This window comes from Xyrauchen texanus, chromosome 19 (genome assembly GCF_025860055.1).
Source record: "Xyrauchen texanus isolate HMW12.3.18 chromosome 19, RBS_HiC_50CHRs, whole genome shotgun sequence".
Taxonomy (NCBI): domain Eukaryota; kingdom Metazoa; phylum Chordata; class Actinopteri; order Cypriniformes; family Catostomidae; genus Xyrauchen; species Xyrauchen texanus.
Window position 1 is genome coordinate 12,607,609 of NC_068294.1, and position 13,090 is coordinate 12,620,698.

The following is a 13,090-nucleotide window of genomic DNA, read 5'->3' on the forward strand; positions in this document are numbered from 1 at the left end:
CCCCATTCGTTTATTTATATGGTATATTCTGGAAGAAAATCACCCACACAGAGGTATTACGCCCATTCGCTTAGTAAAAAGGCATTTTCCATGGAAACTTAAAAATGATCTGCAATTAAAACAAATGAAGGAGCAAAACGCACACACACACACCCATACATACTCATAAAAACCTGTGTACACCGATCAGCCACAACATTAAAACCACCTGCCTAATATTGTGTAGGTCCCCCTCGTGCCACCAAAACAGCACCAACCCGCATCTCAGAATAGCATTTTGAGATTCTAACCTCCTGTGTGAAGAATATCATCTCAGAATACTATTCTGAGATGTGGGTTGGTGCTGTTTTGGCAGCATAAGGGGGACCTAAACAATATTAGGCAGGTGGTTTTAATGTTGTGGCTGATCGGTGTATACTACGCTATGTTAACAAATGAAAGATCCGCCAAGATCTTTTCCTCAGTAGGTACACTTACTCACTCGGATTCTACAGGTATGTTGCCGTGACCACCGGCCTCTGTAAACTAAAAGCTTTGGGGAGGGAGCTGGCGGTGCACAGAGGGGTAAGCCGCCACAGAAGGCCCGTCATGCCTGTGAATGAGGATCACTCTAACTGTGGCTCCAAGGGGCCTTCAGCACTTCATCCGGATGCGCTCCAAAAATGACATCAGAAGAAGATCTGTTTAGCATCTGAAGGATTCTGCTCCATTGGACAGTAAGGACATTTAAGCCTGAGAAGGGAGTTTATGAAATTCATATTAAGGAGCAGTAATGTTAACTCTTTTAAATACCTATCGACAAGCCAGAAGAATGCAAATAAATAAAAAAGAAAAAAGAAGACCTCTTTTAGGAGGGCTATTTGAAAGTGGAGTTATATATTGATCTGGTTCTCACCCACAGCTATCATATCACTTCAGAAGACATAGATTAAACCTCTAGAGTCTTATGGATTAGTTTTATGCTACCTTTATGTGCTTTTTGGAGCTTCAGATTTCTGTCAAATTAACTTGCATTGTATGAACCTACAGATCTAAAATATTCTTTTAAATATCTTTGTGTTCTGCAGAAGACAGAAAGTCATACACATCTGTGATGGCATGAGGCTGAATAAATGATGAGAGTATTTTCATTTTTGGGTGAACTTTCTCTTAAAAGGTTGAAGTGTGTAAAATCAGCACCACAAGCATCAATCAACATCCACTTCTAGCAGTACTGCAGATTGCTCTGTGAACCTCTGTAAACAACCATCAGGTCTGGGGTCAGCTCTCCAGACAGAGATTAAAGGAATGTTTTGAGTTTAAAACAAGTTAAGCTCTATCAGCATCTGTGACACACTGTAAAAGCAAGCAGAGATTGCATTTACCATAATGCACTTCAGAAATCTATGGGGCACGGCATTGGAGGGTTTAATGGATGTTATTAGCAAAAATAACTGTTGAAAACAGTTGAAACATTGGATTTAACTTCACACAGAAAAGTGTATGTGTTAGTGAGAAACCGTGTATTTTACTGTTTACTTCAGTGCAATGCCCTACCCCATAGGCTTTCACTGCATGTCCATTTCAGTTAACACAGTTTTATCAAACCCATTTTCAGTGGTAATTGACAGCTTGTCACTGTTGCATTACCTGAAGTGCCTTGTTCTGAACTACAGGCATCACAATCAATCGTGAAATTTAGAATGAACTTCATCGATTTCTGAGACTTACTTTCCAGCATTGGAGAGTTTGTTAAGCGCGTCTCTGGATATGACATGCCCACAGATGAGCTTCATGGGTGGATTACTCTCTGACGTCTGCTGCCTCAGGATAGGACAGGCAAACACTGAGTGATACCAGCACTTCTTCCCCAGGTCTATCTCAATCTGAACACACACAGAGCATAGGTGTACAGATAAAACATGAATCCCCTTTAAATGACAGAACACAGTTATTCACTGCCATTCATCACCATTTACCTCGTGAGACCCCGCGTCCACATGCGCGCACACTGTATTTTGACTTCGCTAAATGCAAAAAAAAAAACGACTGGATACTGCTCACAAGACTCTAGACTATCATTTAAAGGGTTAACTTCTGCCACACCAGTGTCACCTAAACATGATGTCCACATGTGTGGAAACTCGTACCGTATTTCCTCAAAAGTATAAAAAACAAAAAGCAGGATAACCATAGCACTCGTATTAATTTAAAAAGTCTATGTACTAATCTGTCAACTAAGGTAGCGCTTTTATTAAAACGTATCATTGGAGTGACTCCAGCCAGGTCTCCTAAGCAACCAAATTGGCCCGTTTGCTAGGGAGGGTAGAGTCACATGGGGTAACCTCCTCGTGGTTACTATAATGTGGTTCTCGCTCTCGGTGGGGCGCATAGGGAGTTGTGTGTGGATGCTGCGGGGAATAGTGTGAAGCCTCCACATGTGCTATGGCGCCACAGTAACGCGCTCAACAAGCCACGTGATTAGATGTGTAGATTGACGTTCTCAGATGCGGAGGCAAGTGAGATTCATCCTCCGCCACCTGGATTGAGGAGTGTCACTACACCACCATGTGGACTTGGAGCACATTGGGAATTGGACATTCCAAATTGGGGAGAAAAAACATTATTATCATAGGAAGATCTGTGAATGCATCTTTCCAAAAATCATCACTCTGTATAATGCCCCAATTTTTTCAGATAATCCGACTTTTTTTTTTTTTTTAAGCAATCATGCTATATTGTGTAAACTTTATTTGAAATGTCCTTTTTAACAAATCTGTCCTCGTCATATTTTTCCACATGTGTTTTAGCTTTTTGGAGAGTTTCGAACTTATAACCTCCATTTAAAAAGTCTTTAGATTTATCCTCATAATCTTACTCTTTGTCACAAATCCTACGCAGTCCTTGAAATGTAAAAAGCCATATTTATCTTTACTTATTTCAAGGTCCAGAAAATGTATCTTTTCCTTATTGTACACCAGGGATAGTTTAACATGAGTTAGTACTATTAAGAAATTGGTGAAATGATATTAGATCTTCCTCCGAACATGAAAAAAAAGGATAACGTCATCAATGTAACGCCCCCACTAGATGATATTATCTAAAAAACAATTTGTTCTAGGATTCAATACATAATCATGTTTCCATTTGCCTAAAAATAATCCAGTGTAGGAAGGACTGTAGGAAGCGCCCATAGCACATCCTTTTGCTTGTTTAAAGAGCTTTTCTTGGAACACAAAGGTTTGATTATTAAGGGTCCATTAAGTAATATTCAATATGTACCCTGAAGGTGGTAACTCTGTATCAGGTCTAGTATTCAGAAAATATTCTAAAGCCAACGGTTCAATGTTAATATATAACGACTCTACATCCATAGTTACTAGATAAGAAACCCCAATGTTGTTTAATTTAATACATCTGGGGTGGGGGGGTGTTGTTAGTATTCTGTATTCTCAAATTGTTTATTTAATGTATTTATCTTTCCCCCAATTACTATTGCTCCTCCTTTATCAGCTCTTTTTATGACAAATCGATAATTTTTCATCAAACATGTCAGAGTCTCGTTTTCCCTTTTAGATAAATTAATCTTGTGAAATGTCTTGTTATTCTCATTAAAAAGCTGCTCCACATCAAAATGACCCTTCTTTACAAAAGTATTTAAAGTAGCATTTTGAACCAAAGGACAAAAAGTGGATTTAGGTTTAAAGATACTGCCTGGTATCGTAGTTGCATACTTAGATGTATTGTATTGTGACTTTGACTTGAAGGATTTGATTTATACTACGCTTTCAAATGCAAGCTTCTATAGAATCCATTTCTACTATAATATTTACTTCCAGTTCTTTCATATTTGCATGATCACGGCATGTCTTGATAAATCTTGTAACTTCTTAATTTGAGATTGAACAGTCTGAATAGCTTTCTTAGATTCCTCTATTAGAAGTATCAAGTCATCAAGTCAGCAGTATTTGGGGTAAGGGAATGAAGTAGGGGGCTAGGTTGAGAACCACTGGCTTAGTGTTATTTAATATTTCACAATGTATTTAGAAAAACTATCTGCTCTAGAACTTATGATTTTTTTTAAGGTGCAACTATTTACAAATAAAAAAGGAAACGGAAAATGCACACAGCAGTCATGCGGGGGTCTCAGGAGCATAAAACAAAAATAAATAACTATTCTCAAGACTGCGCCTTTGTTAACTTTAAAACTTTGGAACCTTCCGAACCAAGAAAATTATTACACAAAAACAGAGATAGCGAAAAAGCGCAGGTGAGAGAGAGAGAGAGAGAAAGGCACTTACTGGCAGTTCATCCTTATGTGTCCAGACTCCACTACACTGTCTTTGTTCAATAACCTGCTTGATGTTCATAAGCACAGGTAGCGCCATACAGCCCGATGCAAAACTGATGGAGAATCAAAAGAAGATTTCGAAATATATATATTAGAGATATATTTATACCTTAAGTTTTAGTACAAATCATACATGAACAGTGCCTGGAAGCTCTAACAGTCCTTTTTGTCATCATGTTTATACAAAACACTGCATGATCAAAACTTGCATAAGATGAACATCTCGCTTTACCTCTTATCTTTCAATAATCAAGTGTTGTATACTATAGAACAGTAATGCATTTCTGTTCATAAAACTGGCCAGACTTAGATTTTATCACAAGACAGCCAACATCGTAGTTAGAGTCATGCAGAATAATTCCAGTCAAGTAGAATCAAGAGAGATTGTATGGGTTAATCTCACAAAAACTGTCAAGAAATGCCCAGGTCGAGGGCCTGGGTAGCTCAGCGAGTAAAGACGCAGACTACCACCGCTGAAGTTCGCAAGTTCAAATCCCAGAGCATGCCGAGTGACTACAGGCAGGTCTCCTAAGCAACCAAATTGGCCAGGTTGATAGGGAGGGTAGAGTCACACGGGGTAACCTCCTCGTAGTCTCGGTGGGGTGGGGCGTGTGGAGAGTTGTGCGTGGATACCACAATGGATGGCGTGAAGCCTCCACATGCGCTATGTCTCCGTGGTAAAGTGCTCAAAAAGCCAAATTATAAGATGAATGAGTCACTACGCCACCATGAGTGCAATGGGAATTTGGCATTCCAAATTGGGAAGAAAAAAAGGGAGGACATTTTTTTTTTAAATGCCCAGGTCATATTAAAAGTTAAAAGATTTTTTTTTATTTTGCATCAAGAATACAAAAACAATTTTCATAACCCCCACCCATTGACATTAGCCTATAGTCATGCAAAAAAAAAAAATTCTCACTAACTCAATGTGAAAAATAAATACATTTAACTGGAAAAATATTTATACATCATGGTAATATAAACTGTACTGAATTTAACGTATGCTGATTAAATTTATTATTTTTTACATCACTGCAATGTGAATTTGGGGGGGTGAAATAAACGTAATTTTTTTTCTTGAAAATAATGTCACATTGCAAAAAAATCTCAGTCCAAAAATATTCTTAATTTTCATCATGTAAAATATAATTTTCCTTTTGATTTTGGGGTAAAACGTGTACTGAAATTCCCCCTGTAAAATTCTGTGCTATGGAAAGTCATTTTGTAAAATAGTTTTCTGACATGGATATACTTTGACCTGACACTGAGTGGGGACTCAACAGAGAGTCCAAGTAGGGCGCAAGCGTCCCGTGTGAAGATGTTACAGATCTCTGCCCATTGATCCGTCTCCAGCAGGCTGCGGTATGGTGAGTTCTCGATTCCGTGACGAAGGTACACCAAACTACCCATTAAGATCTGAATATCTAGTGAACACAAACACAGTCCAGATATTATCTCAGACTTTGGTGAGTTCAACAGTGTGTCGAGCAATTTAATACAGGTGTCAATCCATCAATACTGTAAAATGAACATCATAATTGCATTAATTGGCAGGTTATTGTTGGTAGCACAGCAGCAAATAGCTTCCAACTTTAACAAAGCAAAGAAATGCATAAATGGAGGTTCAAGAGTAGAGATGGGAATTTCACAATCCTACTTACAGTTCTGGATTCATAGAGATTACATTAACAATTCTTTTTTTACACATTTCAGGCAGCACCAAAGAAGTGTTTCTAACTATATTGTATCAAACACTATTTTGTTTGTATATATTATAAACAAAAATGCTAACAAACACAGTACTATTTTAGATATAATATTTTTTAAGGACCATTTATAAATCCCACTCTGACCGATTCAGTGAGTGAGTGAGCAGTTTAAGAACAATTTGTGAGTCATTTTGAACGAATCATTAAAAAGAACTGGCTCATGAGAGTCATTTGTTTGCAAATCAGACTACACTGGTCATCACTGCTCAGCAACAACAGCAAAAGTGTAGGTAAAAATATAGATTTTCCAATGCATCCCGATCTTCATTTGAACGATTTTGATATTGATTCTTAAATCCCAAGATCGATCTTATACTCAACCTCTTCTACAAGAGGAACTCACTCACATTTTCAACCAAATTTACACTGTGCAACTAAAATGTATATATTTGGCAAATGGCTGGTAAATGTTTACATTTCATTCACTAGTAATTGTGTAGTATAGTGGTGAAGGATTCAGCAGCTAAATTCTTTCACAGCGTGTTGAGAGTAAAAGATGTTGTGTGTGATGTGTGTCCAAAGACGAGATCCACGTGACCCATTTGTCATTGAATAATGTATTTTTTAATACCTTTCAGTTCTCTACAGTCTGTTGATGATCAAAAATAACAAAATAACAAACATTTAATTGTATTAATGCATGGCACGGATGAGATAAAGCCATCAAACGCTCTTTAAAGAAATGCCAGTTTTCTTAAAGAGACAGAACCGGGTTTAGCATGTGTTCAACAAATCAATCGAATATTATGCAATTAAAAAATAAACGCGTAGCAAAAAATAATATTTGAAATATAATATCTTATTTATTGCTTGAATAGATGGATTTGGTAATTTTTAAAAAGCTAAATTGTGACCAAAATTATGACAATAAAATAATTAGTAAAATGTATATTTTTGTAATGTGTATCCGGTGTAAAACCTGTGCCAAGTCAAATATGCGGATCACAGATGGTCTGTTGTGGTGACATCTAACAAGAGCAGCCGAAAGAAGAAGAATATTTTCGTAATGTACCAAGTTCAAAGATCTCCAGTATAATTAACAGCATTATCTGAGAGATATTTTTTTTCATATGCAAGCAAAAGGGACATTATAACTGAAATATACCCATATGAATAGAGAGCTTGTTTTGTGTCACGCAGTCTCTCTCATAACACTGAATTCAGACTACAAACTCACAACTCAGCTTAAACATCTCTATAGATTCAGCAGCACAGGTCACTTTGTCAGTATTTTAGTATGGTGTTCTGTCAGCTTCACTGGAAAAATACCATTTAAGCACCATTAACAGAACCAAATGTCCAGAAAATTATTTTTTGTTTTCTTTAATAACAACGGTTCTTCATTCCCAACCCTATTCAAAAGTCAACTTTCATCAATTCTGGATATAATCTTTGATGATCGTGAGAATAAACAAATTTACAGCTATTTGTCTCTTTATTCTCACCTCTCTGGTGCTGTGAGGCAAACGGCTGGAAATGCCGCGCATACTGTAAAGCTTCCTGCTGTTTGCTGATGCCCCCATTGAGCAGGCTGATGAAATAAAGTCTGTGCAGCTTAAACTCGAGGGTGCTGTTCAGATCCAGGAGACGCTGACGATTTGTCACCGCCCACCTACCACAGCAATAAAAAAAACAATTGATTAATCCTTCTGATGTTAAATTCAAATTCATTGTCACCCCTATCCAATTCATTAAAAGTGCATTAAAACATGGGACAGAAGAGAAAATATAAATGTAGAGAAAAAGCGTACTCTAGTGCTGGTCTGAGATCTTGTGTTCTTAAACCCTCTAAAATACGATTGAGCTCCAGAAATGGCTGTTTCATACTCATGTCAATTACTACACCAGATTCCTGTGAAGTCAGAACAATAAAACACAACAATGTTAGTGCCAAGAATCAACACTGTCTACAAATGTACATGTAGGGGGTAAAATTCTAAGAGATGACTCATATCATACACATTTTTTACAGTATAATCCCAAAGCTCTACCTGACAGAGGTCCTCTGCAACACTCAGCATGCCTTGTCGGTACAAGTGTTCTACAATGGTTTCACTGAGGTATTTCTGCCTCTCTGGAGAGTCCCATATATTCTCAGCTACAACTGCACTCACCTCTACATCAAAGTTCTGCACAAGAGAACGCAGCATTTAAAAGACACATATTGAACCACATACAGACTAACAATGGCAAAACAATCTCTTTAATCTAAATAAATTAGAACAAACTACAAGGCCACCAAAGAAATGTATAACTTATGTATTTAGCATTTAATGGGATAGTTAACCTCTGCCATCCCAGATGTGTATGACTTTTTTCTTCTGCTGAACACAAACGAAGATTTGTAGAAAAATATTTCAGCTCTGTAGGTCCATACAATGCAAGATATGGCCAGAACTTTGAAGCTCCAGAAAGCACATAAAGGCAGCGTAAAAGTAATACACACAACTCCAGTGGTTAAATCCATATAATCAGAACCAATGATAGGAGTGGGTGAGAAACCTACTGGGCAGGGAGGAGAATTTATAGAACAAATGACAAATATAGATCTGTTTCTCATGCATACCTATCATATCACTTTTTAAAACATGGATTAAATCACTGGAGTCGTATGGATTACTTTTATGCTGACTTTATATGGACCTTTTCATTCACTTGCATTGTATGGACCTACAGAGCTGAAATATTCTTCTAAAAATATTTGTTTGTGTACACCAGAAGAAAAAAAACTCATACACATCTGGGATGGCATGAGGGTGAGGGAATGATGAGGGAATTTTTATTTTTGAGTGAACTATCCCTTTAATAGACAACGAAAGGAAATAGAGAGATTGATAAAAAACATTACAGGCTGGACTCAAACTTGAGAATCGTAAGGAATTTAATGACACCATCCAATTCTGGTCGCTCTTAACTATTTTTGTAGTACTTCCAATTAAGAAATATTTGAAAAAAAGAATGCAATTCTTAATGCATTTTCTGCCCTCAGCAGTCTGTTGCCAAATGTTTCTAAATAAGAACCGGCTCTCATCAGGAGCATGTGCACTAATACTCTCTTGAGGTGTATTTAATGATAACTTTTCAGATCTCCAAAGCTTACTCGGTCAATAGCTTTGCCCACTTTCGACACACAGCCATGGATGTCCTTATGCCTGGAGGCGAGCATCTGCACTGTTTCTTTAATTTCCTTACAGCACTGGGCCATTGTTTGATGGAGCACTGACAAATCTGCATCTTGCACACCTAGAGGAGAAACGGATTATGATAAAATCTATCAACTCTGTGAACTTTGATTTAAATAGGCATATGCTACTGTGAATCATCTCTGTGAAGCTTATGTAACCATCAACAAACTTGATGTGTGGGCTTGAGGTTATGTAGCTAAACATGGCTCTTACTCCGTTTTGCAGGTTTGATTGGACTGCAGGCTATTATTTATGAAGGCATCTATAGAACACCTATTATATCTGAAGCTGAATAGGATTTTTCAGAGCTACAAAGCACCTGGTTGACTTCCTCTTGCTTTCATACAACTGTTCACATATGAATCACACTCTTACAAGTTGATAACTAGCTGATTTCTGAGCTCACCGTAGGCGACCAATCGGCTACGCAGCTCACAGACATTCCTGAGGAGTTCGTCCAGCCGTTCCTCTGACTGGTGTCCATACGTGACAAACCTGTGCAGCACCTTATCCAGCTCACGCTCCACACATGCACACTGCTCCATCAGCACAACCGTTACAGCTTACACACACAAGGTTCTGCAACACAACAGCAGATACACCTCAAAATCTGATTTCTAAAAGGTTATTTACAAATGTATTAAATGTTCTATATTATATAAACATAAAACCATATACAGATCTTACATTAAGATTTAAATGGGTCATGACATGCCTTTTTTTATTATTATTTTAATATGTTCCTTGAGGTTCACTTAAAATATCAGTGAAGTATTTTGCACAAAAAAAACAGTCATATGTTTGTAAAACATGATAATTTTCCACCCTCATTCTGACACTCTGTCTGAAACGCTCGGTTTTGGTGCTGCTTCTCCTTTAAGACTTCACAGTAAACACCCACTTTTATGATTGGCTCTTTGCTCTTGACTGACTCTCTACTTGCCATCTCACTGAGCAGGATATGGATGTAATCAAATTACAGCCACATACTAGTTTAATTATGTTTGAAGACTGCAATGTACTTGTCACTAAAACACTAGCTATATGCATTAAAATAAGTGGCTAGATTTACATTACATAGCCATTTGTCAAATTAATTTGTCAGTGTCACATTATAATGTTCTTCACTGACCACTGACAAACTGTTTTCATGAGTGAATACTGATTAAATCAAGTCAACAGGTCAGACAGTGCCACAAGTAAATCCCTTTGTCTGGCACCTAGAGACAGATCAATGTTTACATGCAATCTAACATTACCTTTCCTAGATCTTAGACATGGAAGATCAATATTTTATGCTACATCCTTATTAAAACCAAGTTACAGGTCTTAATTCCCATTAATACTTTTTAAAGATTAGGCTGATATGCCCGTTAACATTATAATTCAATAGTGCACAAAACTCAAATGATGAGTACACAACTAAGTACTAAAATACAATCTGTAAAACCTCTGAATGAAACTAAGTACGAATAATCTAGTATAAATATCTCATTGCATGCAATGCATCTGTCAGGGTCATTGACCAAACATTGTAAGATTATGAAGTAAACTATCTAACAGCCTCCAATCTTTGTTTACTTCAACAGTTTGAGTAAGCCCATTTAAATATACTTCATATTTATTTATTCAAATCTGTAAAAAAAATTAAAATAATAATAAATGAAATTTGTTGTTAATAAGACAAACTAATTAATCAAAACAATCAGTTAGCATGTTAGCATTGCCGGGACAACATCAACGGAGATGTACACCTCTAATATTCCTCATTTAAACCTGTGTGTTGTCAATTATGATGACAATAATGCTGTGCAAGTCTAGCACTGAGCTCAGGTGAATTTTAGAAGGCTAAATCAAAAGCGAAAATGAAATAATACATGGTGTTCTTGCCTGTTTTTACAACACTTTTCCTACAAACGTCCCTGAAGCGATGCAGTCTCGGTTCTGCTCGAACGACAGAGTGTTTAGTGTTCTGCTGCCACCTGCGGCCTGGAGGTGGAAACACTTTTACCCGCCATGCCACACCGGCGGAACCATTTAGAAGATCCTGACCGGCAGACACTAAAATATATTTCAAGTGCCTCGAAGCCTTTCCCTTCTGACGAGGTCACTGAAGGAACTGTTGACAGTATTTTAAATTCATGCAGGAGTTCTTGCAGGAACTAAGATTAAATAAATATTTCACCCAAAAATGAAAATTCTCTCATCACTTACTCAACCTCATGTGATCACAGATGTGTATGACTGACTTTCTTCTGCAGAACACAAACGAAGATTTTTAGCTCTGTTGGTCCTTACAATGTAAGTGAATGGTGACCAGACCTTTTAAGCTCCAAAAAGCACATTAATGCAGCATTGGCATAATCCATAAGACTCCAGTGGTTTAATCCATGTCTTATGAAGCCATCCAGATGGTTTGAGGTGAGAACAGACCAAAATATAACTGCTTTTCACTGTACATCTTGCAATTACATTCTCTAGACACAATCATGATTTCAAGCTTAATTACACTCGATTAGAGTGCTAGATGGCACTATAGGAATGGTAATGGAGCTTTCTACTAAAACAAAAATAATACAATATATTTTGGTTATTTGGCAGAGATTGTATGTGATAACAAATGTTCTCACTCACAGCAAAATAATAATTTTAACAATTTTGTGAAATAGTCCAATCAGTTTTGGCATTATAAAAGCACTTCACAACTCCAAGAACAGTGATGATGAAGCAGCCTGTTAAATCAACAGAATCAGTGCATAATCTAAGCAATCACTGTACAACTTTTATGGCATTTAGTAGATGTATGCTAGTCTTTGATAATGCATCAATCAAGTTAAATGTGCACTCAGTAATTTTTTCCTTATTAAAAAAGTTTAACTCTTAGAGACATGATTTGTAGTTTTGGAATAATAGGAAATCATGAGCACTCACATTAAAATGAAGATTCCAGTCATATCAAAAACTTAAAAAGCTTATAAAAGCTGTTTTATTCTACATGGATAAAAGGTCCACACATGGGGGCTGTCATGTTATAATTACATGACCAGCCGAATACTACTCACTTAATCTCACTAACCATCCTGTTATTGGACACGTTCATCAATTAAAAGTAAATATGGCTGATTGTGAATACTAGGGGGAATGTCAAATGTCAAAATGCGGCACAATTGACCTGAATTCACTCTGTATATACTTCTAATAAATATATTTAAATGTTATATAATCTAATATATATATATATATATATATATATATATATATATATATATATATATATATAGTATATACACTTGTTTGTATATTTTTGTCATTTTGTCCATTTCATCGCTAGGAATTATTGCTGCATGTTTTATTTTTTTCCTTTTTATAAATAATTGTATTTAATATATTTTCCACTGTACCATGTTTACGAATGAATATCTGGGCTGATCTGCATCTAAAAGCAGGCTTGCATGATTTGTACAGAATTAGATTGCCCATTGTATTAAATATTTTGGATAAATATTTTGATAATGCGTTCAGCTAACAAAAGAATATATTACTTTCAGAAACTACAGTAATTTTGATCCATGTTTAAATCTATTGGTATCACTTTACAAGGTCCTATTTGTTAACATTAGTTAATCCATTAAGTATCATGAACTAACAATGAATATTGTTTCTGCATTGATTAATCTTGGTTAATGATTATTTATAAAAAATACAATAGTTTGCTGTTAGATCATAATACATTTACTAATGTTACCACATTAAACTTTTTTTATTTTTTATTATTATGTTTAATATACTTTAAGTGATGTAAAAAG

At 36.4% G+C, this 13,090-nt stretch overlaps 1 protein-coding gene across 1 annotated transcript; it reads right to left on the reverse strand.

Moving 5' to 3' along the window:
- Positions 1-365: 365 nt before the first annotated feature.
- On the reverse strand, positions 366-11,242 carry LOC127659884 (E3 ubiquitin-protein transferase RMND5B-like). The gene is made up of 10 exons (XM_052149842.1): positions 11,175-11,242; positions 9,691-9,863; positions 9,200-9,342; positions 8,091-8,228; positions 7,851-7,951; positions 7,545-7,711; positions 5,589-5,754; positions 4,281-4,383; positions 1,711-1,865; positions 366-732 (listed from the first exon to the last, which is right to left on the reverse strand). The coding sequence occupies exons 2-10, from the start codon at positions 9,827-9,829 to the stop codon at positions 669-671; spliced, it is 1,176 nt and encodes a 391-aa protein (XP_052005802.1). The 5' UTR covers positions 9,830-9,863; positions 11,175-11,242; the 3' UTR covers positions 366-668.
- Between the last annotated feature and the right edge of the window lie 1,848 nt (positions 11,243-13,090).